An 11238-nucleotide genomic window follows, 5' to 3' on the forward strand; every position below is an offset into this window, starting at 1 on the left:
TTTAATTTCGTTGTGAGGTGCCCATCTGGCCCTCTCGAACGAGTGAAGAACTAGCCAATTTGTGTTAAAATTCACATTAAAAAAGCCAAAAAAGATAAATTATGCATGAATACGGTTTCCCGGACAAACTGATAACATTGAACAAGGCGACCAAGGAGCGAGTGATGTACGTATTCACTGTTCCGAGTATTAGGGACACCCTCGAATCCCTTCGAATCTCGCAGAGGGTTAGGCCAAGATGGTGGCCTTTCGTGCTTACTGTTCAACATTACGTTAGAGGGTGTGATAAGAAGAGCGGGGATAGACACGACTGGAACGATCTTCAGAAAGTTCGTCCAGCTATTTCGAGGACGACATTGATATATGTATGTAGCACGGAACTTTGAGACGATGGCGGATACGTACATCCGACTAAGGGCTGAAGCTAGTCGAATCGGACTGAACATCAATGTGTCGAAGACGAGTTACACGATAGCGGGTGGCTCAAGAGGACACGATATGTCCCCCATCTCGAGTTCATATTGACGGTGATGAAATCGAGGTGGTCGACGAATTCGTGTACTTGGGCTCACTCGTGACCGCCGACAACGACACCAGCAGAATGGATGATGGATGGACATGGACCCTACGTGCTTGGTGTTTTCAAACGTGTTGCGGACCATCTACGGCGGAGCAGACATAAGACGGAATCAGGAGAAGGCGGATGAATCATGATTTGTACCAACTGCTGGAAGAACCAACCATCGTCCACCTCGCGAAAAAGTGGACCGGACTTGCCACCAGAATGTTGGATAACGACCCAGTAAAAATGGTTCTCGAAAACAATCCGTCCGGCACAACACAACGTGGTGTGCAGCGAGCAAGAAGCGTTGATCAAATTGAGAATGATCTGCAGATCCTTCGCAGAATGCGTGGCCTGCGACGGGCAGCCATGTACCGAGTCGAATGGAGACGTTTTCTACGTACAGCAGAGGCCACACAGGTCTTAGTCTGAGTGCCGGCTAGCTGAATGTCATTTTAGTTCGAGTATATGCTTCAGAGCTATTGTAGCATGTGTTAAAGTTATTCGCGCCCGATATCTTAGGGATAAATATAAGAACAAACTGTTAGCACATATACCAGACGTTCAAGTCCGATTACAAAACTTCGTATCGTAATTAACAGTGTTTTCAGACACACGAAGTACCAGTGGTGATAGGGAGCTATTGGTTTATGCAGGAATAATATAGGTTGAATTTTGAAAGCTTCCATTTTTGTAAGTATGAAGAATATGAATGTTTGAAGGCTTTCAACATGGTAGATGGCGGTAGCAAGATCAAAATAGGTACACGGACCAAGAGGAATAGGTGCTTCTGCGAGTTTCAAAAATATTTGGAAAACTGTCCTATCAATCGAAGCACGAAAATTCGAATATCCAAGTCCATTATAAAATCTGTGCTGCTATACGCAAACGCAGGACGAGATCCCGGTTGAGCTTATCAAGCACGGAAGTGAACAGCTTTATTGTTAGCGAAGCAACACTCGACAAATCGGTAGTTGAGGTAACGTGAGGACATGCTGAGTCATTTAACAGATTTCGATGGGTTGGTGAGGAAACTGAAGTCTGCAGGCGCAACGCTAGTTGAAGGTAATTTGGTATTACAGCTATTTTTGACACTGCCTGATTGATTCATTTTTGGTCCTCTTGTGACCGCGCTGGAAAACGTGGGAGAAGCCGTCTTGAGCTTGGATTTGGTGAAGCAGAGATTAAATGCGAGGAGTCGAAGAGATCTGATCGCCAAGAGGACCATGTGGAGCATAAGTCTGCAGCGTTTTCAGGAAGCAATGAGTCAGAAGTTTTCGTCAGAAGAACGAAGAGACACATTTAAACTTGATTCGGGATGAAGTGCACATTTAACCTGTAAAAAATCGTTGCTAATATCTCTTCATAAGCTAAGAAGTCCGGTCGAGATTAACGTAGCAAAGAAAGATCAGTTTATGAATGCGAGAGCCGTTGGAGAAGTAAATGCGAAAAGCAACAAAGGCATCAAGTTCAATATGAAGAATGTGTTGTTTTTTTCCGGAGCTTCGTGAAAACCTGATGTAAGTAAGAAAACTAGCGAAGGCTGGAATAGACGTCGTTTTTTTTTCTGGAACTGTGTTGCTGTTGGCGAAAAACGGTGTGATTCTTGCAACCGGACGACTACGTGGTGGTCTGTATGTATTGGAGCTTGAACTGGAGAAACTGAAGAGTGAAGTTTGTGCAAATATCTGTAACATTCAGGTTGGGGATTTTTGACCAGAGCTGGAATGCTCCAACTGGAAGGAGAATCCTTAGCGTGAGGTAGAATCTGCATTGAACTTGGTTGCAGATAATAAACTGAAGAACGAAGATAGCCGGTGTGTGGTAGAACATTTCCCATCCGGACAACACTCGACATATCGGTAGCAGATGAAACATGAGCATAGCAACCAGTAGTTGTGGTCTAGGTTAGTTTTTTTTTCATTTCTTCCAAGTAACTTAAACCATCAAGACGTTAATATACCTTCTATTTATTACCCAGTGTTTGATTCGTACCGTTCCCGTCCCAAAGTTCCAAATCTCAATATTTACAAATCGATCCACCGAGTACTTCTAGAGGTATGGGAGGACGTAGAAATGCCTACCGATTGGTTGGGTGGCCTCATTCGCCAAATCTACATGAAAGGCAATAGACTGTAGTGCGCCAATTACAGAGGGATTACCCTGCTGAATTCGGTGTACATAATACTATCGCACATCCTGGTCTTTTGAGGGCCGCTCGACAACGGACCACATGTTTACCTTGCAAATGATCTTAGAGAAATTTCGGGAGTTAAGCTTGCAGACTCACCATCTGTTTATTGATTTCAAGGCGGCGATTCAGTAAAAAGGAATGAACTGCAGATAATGTCTCAACATGGTTTTCCGGTGAAACTAATTGGGTTGATACGCTGGATGGTTCGAAAGCAAATGTTTGTATTGCAGATAATGTGTCAACCTGGTCAAGATGGATTGAATCAAGGAGATGCACTCTCGAATTTACTGTTCAACATTGAATTCTAGGATGCTATTAAGGAGATCTGGTGTGCAGAGAAGCGACACTGTCGTCGCATATGCTCCTTGGCTTGGTTTTGCGGACGATATTGGCCTTATTGGAATCGATCGCAGGTCAGTGGAGGAGGCTCTTAGTGCCTTTGAAGAGGGAAACAGCAAGGATTGGCCTGACCATTAGTTTTACCAAAACCAGTTGCATGGTTGCAGATAGATATAGCGGCAGGCCTAGTGGTGTTGGTGCTGAGGTAGTGTTTGATGGATATGTATTTGAAGTTGCTGAAGAGTGTGTTTACCTTGAAATACTTGTGATATATCACAAGGACGCTTCTCGCGAAGTGAAAAGACGGATTGTAACTACGAATAGGGCCTTTTATGGACTTGCGGACGAAATGTGCAAACGGAAACAAAATCGGCCTGTATAAAACACGCCTGTGTAAACGATGGCTCCGTTGTTTTCAAGCTTTAAGTGCTGCTGACAAAACTCGGTGGGAAACTAGAAAATGTTGTGTGGCGCAGACCCATGAATCACGAGTTGTATCAAGTGTATAATGATGCAAATATTTTTATGCGTGTAAAATACGGCAGATTCCAGTGGGCTGATCACTCAGTGCGAATGTCGGAAGAAAGAATTGCGAAAATAACATTCAGTAGGACCAGATAGAGGTAGGCGACTTCGTGGAAAACCACGAATGCGCTGGCTGTACGCAGTGGAACAGGACCTGGCGACCCTTAACGTTCGAGGCAACTTGAGAAGTATCGCCCAAGGCCGACGACGGTGAAGCTCTACAATACGCCTGAGGATGGCGTGACGCTACGTTGTAAACGAAAAGTAGAAACCTCAAACAATAGAAAATATCGAAGAAATTGATCTTAAGCAGGAAGCGTCGAATAGCAAAACGAACCAAAAATCAGAAAACACTAAAAGGCAGAAGGTACCGAAATGCATGAAGAATCAAGAGGCAAAACAACCAGAAAGTAAAAAGTTTGGTTTGAAAGGCAGAACAGACTGAAAGCCAGAATCCATCAAATGAAATAAGCAGAGTTTTCAAATGACCACAAAATATCGAAAAGCTCGAGATACCAGTAATCTGAAAAAGGCCGAATATCCGAATTACAGAAAGCATTTTTGATTAGGTTTAAAATTTGACGGATTATCTCTTCATTTTTAATAAAAAAAAATGATACAGAAAAAAAATCCTCAGGCTAAGGTCAGACAACCAGTCTCAACCTCGAGAAAGTAAATATTGATCCCCTTGACTAGACGATCGTAGATGTGTAGTATGTTTACGCAACACATCATTTCGTTGGGTAAACAATCTTCTTCGCTTTATGTTCGACTTCGCGCCGTTTAGTGGCTCAGAAGAACCCTCAACTGCAAGCTAAAAAGAAATTGGTTGGAATCAATCTCACACCTTGCGACAGCTACGACGATGGCGATCCCACGCTGTCGCACTTTCCCAATTGTAATTGTGTATGCTGGTTCTCGTCGAACTTAGATCTTTTGCCATTTACTTCCACTAGCACTGGCCAGCATGGCATTTTTGCTCGTTCTACGGCGATGGCACGTTGACAAAGTTTGCTTAAGGGTATTCGCGTTTACCTCCCAAGGCCTTGTCGCGTTGCGATGATCAACGCCGCCTAGTTCGACCGCCCCTGTAGATCGGCGTCCGGCCACCACCATGCAAAAGAACGGACGGTGTTATTTTTAAAATTGTCTGTGGCCATCCACGACCGACGACGACACAACCGTATCTCCGTCTAGAATTTGAGATTGACACGAGTTGGGTCTTTCGACTTTTGAACAGGCGAAGAGAGCACGGCTTGAAGACGATTGTGGCTTTTCGGCTTCTGGGATCGCCATAGATATCATTAGTGTCCCGTGAGAAGCTTCGGATTGACAATATCAACGCACGCACGTCGTTTTTTTTTCGTTTACGCAATTGTGATGTATAATTAGATAGATAGTTATCAACTCTGTTTTCGACTTCAAGATTCGGGAATAGCACTCTCCAAATCTGTACTTTTTGAAGCAATAGTTCCCTGAAAAATATAGAGGCAAACTATCTGTTACGGTTTTACAAATCAAGAAGCAATTCCATGAAGTTAACATAATTCTTAGAATCAATGATTAGCACAGATTTAAACCTGTACTATCAGTCTCATTTCGGTAGTCAGTTAATACATAGCAATATACTTTGACAGCATTTTGGCGCGCTCACTTGTTTGAGCTAAGGTGATAAACGACGATAAACATTTTACCTTGTTTATGATAATTATACCCAAATGTTTCATTAGTTATATGCTTCGTTTGATGCTTATAGCAACGTCCATCAGAATGTGAGAACTCTCCATTTCATAGGAAGACGGTAAGTAAAACAAACAAATCGACGAACGACGACGGTTCTGTCGTTTGCTATGTCTGATTGTTTCTCGCGACCGCCTTTCTTGGACACGCTGCGTTTCACCCGTTGAGATTGCAGTGTGAAATAAACAAAGAAAGCAAAGGGGAGCAGAAGCGGAAAGATAAGCGCGCTTCCCCGATAAGCTGATGATGCGACAATATTCAGAGGATTGATGGGAAGCATAACTCTTGCACGAACATCGAGAAATAAAGCGTGTTCACATGGGTAATTACTGTCACCAATTCATCAACACCATTGAAACATGTAAATGTGACGATCTTATGTGGTGGAAACTTGAAGAACAAAGAATGTAATTAAGAACATCATTAAAGTCCAACTAAAAGGTTGTCATTGAAAACCTTTCGTCGGTCAAGCGTCGGACGTCTCTGTAATGCAATACTTGTTTCAGTTGACTTCTACAGACACACATTCTGGATGCGATTTCGTAGGATATCCATTACGAATCGTACCTGTGAAATACCGGTCAGAACCTCGTGCACATTGCTAGACCATTCGACCGCGCACGCATTAAGTCGGGAGTCGTTAAATCAAAAGAAGTTATGCTCTATTCAAGTGCTGCCCCCTTCCTCCGTTTAAAGCTCCCATCAATTTCATTCATGTATTTGCTATCTAACCGACATACGTCAAATTGCCTTTTGGTCTGGGGCCTGCCGAAAACTCTAATAGACTATATCAATTTGTGAGTTGAGTGAGGTTTAACGATCCTCCCTCTCTGGTTGGTTGAGGCCAAACTTGCGTTCAAGTGTTTTTATTGCTGCTTTCCCGATTCGCAGCCGTTCCATGTGCTTCTGTATGCTACATATTTCGACTGAGATGTTAGTAGTGAAGCGACGACCACTGAGCTGCTTTACCACCTCTATGTGTTGTATGTGGTTATACTGATACTACACTTGTCCGAGTGTTCTTATACAAGTATTCTGCACGGTAGTATCAGTAGATCTGTTTCAGCTGTATTCACTCCACACACTGACAAACTCGCCAATTGGCTAGATTTGCTACATTCTTGACCCGTGCCGGCGATCTCTCTTCTTACATTTACGTGTATATGCCGGCTTGCCGGGTCTGAAACGAAATTGAAGAAGCCGGTCCGTCCCAAGTGTTCCTTGTTAACTAGCATATCAGCTTGTTGCATTGGTTGTTGAAATAGAGTTTGGAGAGTAGAACAGATACAGGAAAGCATGAAAAGCAAATTTAATCCTTGAATTTCAGCTCTTTGAATGATTTGATAATTACTTTGATGTCTAACGTTTTAAATCACTCAACTAGTGTCAATTGGAGTTCATTTACCCTAGATATGATGGTTACCAGAACTATATATTCTGACCAGCCTCAGTATCTTCTTTATGGAGTCATACATCCGTTGTTTTGAACGCGTAGTTATTCAGCAAGACCATGCTGAGGGGTTGGGTTTGAATCCCTTTCCCGGTAGGAATTTTTCCCAACTTTTATAGACATAGTGTTTTATTGCATGTCACGCGAGAAACAAAAGTAGAAAAGGTTCATAGACAAAAAAAAAAGTTTTTTATTACTAACTTTGGAAGTGCACTAGAACATTCTAGCTGAGAAACAGGCTCTGTCCCAATTGCCACGTAACGCCCCAGGAAAGAAGGGATTTTCTTTGTGGTGATGTCGTTGTACGACGAAGTTCAGTCTTCTGATGGTTTGATATACTTTTTTCAAGCCACGAACAACCAGACAATAATGCAAACTTCATGTAAAAAGAATGCTTATTGTGTAGCTCCGCCCGAACAAAGAAGGAATGCATAGAAAATTACTTAATTTCCACTTCGAACGGAATGACGATGATAAGTTGTTAGCGCGGAATTCTTTATGAGCATCTAAATCATATGTAATGTATGATTGATCATTGCTCAGCGGAGAAAGAAATCAAAACAAATTGGAAAATACGTGATTTGAATATGCAAGTACACATCACATAGGGTGAATCGCAAATGTTTGGTTAACTTTCCTGTTGACCGCTTAATAGTTGCTACTCCGTGATTGACCAGAACAATTTTCTCTGAACTTTACTTAAGTACCTATGTAATTTTGTCGCTCTTTTTCGATTATAACAGCTTCTCCCAAATAACATTGGTAGCTGAATAATAGCTTATTCAGCTAAAATGCTGTTTAAAGGGTATACGGAATAAAATTGCGACACACTCAATTATTTGGCAAAATTCTAACGTTCAACCTATCATCTTCAAACTTTCAGGGAGTAAAATAAAACATGAATACTTTCCCATGTTTGTTTTATTCAATTTCAATTCCATATCCAAATACGAGAACTTTTTTATCTTCACACTACTCAGGTCCTGTATCGCACTTGGACCAACTTTTTTTTGCATGGCAGTCCATATTTTCTTTATATCTTCCTTCGATTTCACTTCCTTAGGATGCTTATGAAGTGCCTGCTTCATGATGGACCAGTACTTTTCAATTGGTCGCAGTGCCGGTGCGTTCAGGGGGTTGAGATGCTATGGATTAATCTCTGTTGTTCGATGACGTGACATAGATATTTTTTTCTCCGTCTTGGATCTCAGCGCTATTCAGGTGTTCATCGTAGTACTACTTCCACCTTTCAATGGACCAATGCACGAGTTCACTAATTTGACGTTTGAACGGTGTTGAATTCACTGGTTTCCATGGTCACATCTATTTCATGGCACCGCTAAAACGTCATAGTGAACACGTACATAGGTTCATGTTGGGTACATTAATTTTCGAAATTGACTGTGATGCTGCCAATGCGAGAAATAAAGTATTTTTTCTATTATCCTTCGTTTGACGTACTATTGGTTCTACCTGGGTTATCAGCGTTATTCAGCTGTTTATCGAAGTACTGCCTCCACTTTTCGATCATCAGTTGTTCTATTCATACTAACATATGTTTTTTTTTTCTTTCACGCTTTCCAGATAACCACATCCGCCGTCCAACGTCGAAATGTCACTGCAGGTGCAATCAAGTCAGCAACCGACTTCCGGTCGTCGCACTCCCCAGATCTACCAAAATCTTGGTAGCACAACCCCTGCGACAACGCCTCCCACCAACGGCAACAGTGGCAAAAGTGCGTCCAAACTGTCCCTCAAAAGTGGCAAGCAGAGCCCGGTGGTGGTTGAGCATACCACGGAGCCTACGACACCCAAGGATGTCCACAAGACGACCACGAACGTGGCGGTAGCGGTCACCAAGCTGGAAAAGACTCCCACGGGTGCCGCCAGCTCTCCCTCGAAAACTGACAAGGGAAAGGAAGAGAAAGACAAAGCGGCCAGCAATGGAGCCTCAAATGGTACCCACAGTGAAAAGGAAACTAACGGCAAACAGGAGGAAACGCCCAAGGCAGCTTCCGAAACACCCAAGAAAGACCAAGCGGAAAAAGTGGCCAAGGAAAGCCCTCGAGCCAGTCCTCGTTCCACTCCACAGAAGCAACAAGCGGAGTCGATTCCCGTGGAGCAGGTCAAGACCCCTGAAAGCACAAGCAAGAAGACAAAGGAATCGCCTATGGTAACTCCAGTGGCTGCCAAAGTTGACGAACCGAAGGCTAATGAAAAAGCAGTGAAGGCATGTCCCGCCGAAGGAGACGAGATGGAATCGCTGGTCGTTGAACCATCCGAATATGAAGATTCTCCTATGCCACCACGTACCGGAGGCAAAACTAAGCTGCTCAAATATTCTGGAGCACCACCGACTCGGGCCCGCATCAGCCCATTCCGTGTTAAAGAAACTACTGCCAATGCAAGCACGATTGTAAACCTCAGTACCGTCAGCGAAGGACAAGACAGTGGTTCAAAAGACACCTCACTGGACTCGGACTCGCAGCAAGTGCCCGCCTTAGGCGTTCGTCCGCTACGTGCAATCTCCGGACGGCGTGGAATGCGTCCCATCACGGACATTCAATTCACCTATCGCAAATCCACCGAATTGAATGATTCCGCATCGAGTCTGAACGTAACCGTTGGTTCCGAGATCCACAACGACAGTCTCCGTACGCCAGCTCCGGGTTCGACGCGCAAACGGAAGGCCATGACTCCAGAGTCCACATCCGATGCGCTAGATGTGAAAGAAATCGTTGACAGTCCGAAGCGTACTCGTTTGGACTTCAGCGGTTTCCTCGGAATTGTTGCCAGTCCCGTTACTATGCTCAAGAACCGTCTTTCACGGGTACGGCTCCAATCCAGCACTCCGGTTGCCAAGCGTAGCTTTGACGAGGAAGATCCAACCAAGTGTGTCCAAGCGGAAGCCACGACCACTACTGCCAACATATCCGGAGAGGGGGCCAAGATGGATGTAGACCCAGCTGCGGATGCAACGAACGACAAGGTTGAGGAAGTGGAAAAGGCTAAGGGCGACACCGAGGGACAAACCACCGATCTGCCTAGCGAGGAAGACGCCTCAAAGGTGGTGGAGGGCTCCGGGGATGCCAGCGAATCACCGGTCGAAGTGAAGGATGTCTCAAACAAGCGACAGTTTTGTGTTGTTATGTAAATCAAATTATTGTTTTCCCCCCTTCTTAAATCCACTCTCTCGCAACAGTCTTGCTTTATGTACCTTGGTCCAACAATTACCCCATTTTTTGCCCACCTGATCGGGGCTGCTATAGCTCTTATGAACCGTTTATAAACGCGGTTCAGTTGAAAGTTTTAGCAAATATTTTTTAAATCGAAAGAATAAAATGTTCTTAACAATAAAAAATAAAAGATATTTAAGTTTTTTTTAGTTTGTCTAAATCTCTTTGATTGCTTTCCCCTTTTTACGATTCCGAACCACAAATTATCTACTTATCACGTTTATTTTTTATATTATCAATATATGAGATTTGTTATAAGTATTTAGAGATATCCCGTAAACGAAACTTCCATGAAGGAGAATCCAAAACCAAGTTAAAATTGGAAACAACAGAGAAGACGCGTGGGAAGAAATCCTTGATAAGGATGCAATTTGAGTAGACATATGAATAACAATTGAAAACGTTTGGGAGTAGATGAATGGAAAACTCATTTCTTAGTTATAGTAAGAAACAGATAAAAGACGCTGGTATAAAAAGCAACATTGGGTCACTAAATCCTGTATTCGTCTCATGCGTCTACATTGGTTTGAGAACAAATCGGAACATTAGGCAGCGGTATAGAAAAGAATCATGAGTCAAATATGGGAAAAGTAATCCTGCCCTCATTATCATGCAGGCAATTTCAGAACACTACCTATTCGTAGATTGAAATAAGATAATCCTCGATATGAATACTAGAAACACTTTCATAGCGCAACATTAGACATGAAAATATCGCCCGAAATCGAAAAAGAGTAAAAATAGATAAAAAAAAACTGTAAAACTTAAAACAATCACAAAAATATGGAATAAATTAGTTCTAAAACAGGTGTCGTGTGTTTTTTTATCCGTATCGAAATTATAGAGTAAAGTGGGGCAAAAGTTCGAGTGGGGTAAGAGTTTCTTTTTAAGATTTCTAGCTCAATTCAAAACAAATCTTATAAATGTCATGGTGGTTCGAATGCTACTCAAGTTAGACACTTTCACTCCAAATATCATAAAAATCGATTAAGATTTGGAAAAGTAATGGCGATTTGTTGTTTTTCGACGTGAATATTGTAATTTTTGGTCAAACTTTCGTTGCATGGAACCAATTGAAGATAAAATTTTTTTTCAATAATTTTAGTAAGGGCGTTTCTAGGCCTATCATAAGGTTGCCTTGAGGTGTATTAGTTTTTGCATAAATGCTTGAAAACAATTTTTGGCCCATAGT

The 11238-nt window shown here is 42.6% G+C and overlaps 1 protein-coding gene across 2 annotated transcripts in view; it reads left to right on the forward strand.

Moving 5' to 3' along the window:
- LOC5565298 (endochitinase A) overlaps positions 1-10771 on the forward strand; it is a 28612-nt gene extending 17841 nt beyond the window's left edge. Inside the window, exons 1-2 of one of the 2 annotated variants that reach the window (XM_021837914.1) lie at positions 3976-3987; positions 8395-10771. In XM_021837914.1, coding sequence (XP_021693606.1) covers positions 8423-9964 — 1542 coding nt within the window. In that variant the 5' untranslated portion in view covers positions 3976-3987; positions 8395-8422 and the 3' untranslated portion in view covers positions 9965-10771. Of the gene's footprint in view, positions 1-3975; positions 3988-8394 lie in introns of those variants that run through there. The other variant, XM_021837913.1, reaches the window with a different exon arrangement.
- Positions 10772-11238: the final 467 nt, after the last annotated feature.

This window comes from Aedes aegypti, chromosome 1, assembly GCF_002204515.2.
Source record: "Aedes aegypti strain LVP_AGWG chromosome 1, AaegL5.0 Primary Assembly, whole genome shotgun sequence".
NCBI lineage: Eukaryota > Metazoa > Arthropoda > Insecta > Diptera > Culicidae > Aedes > Aedes aegypti.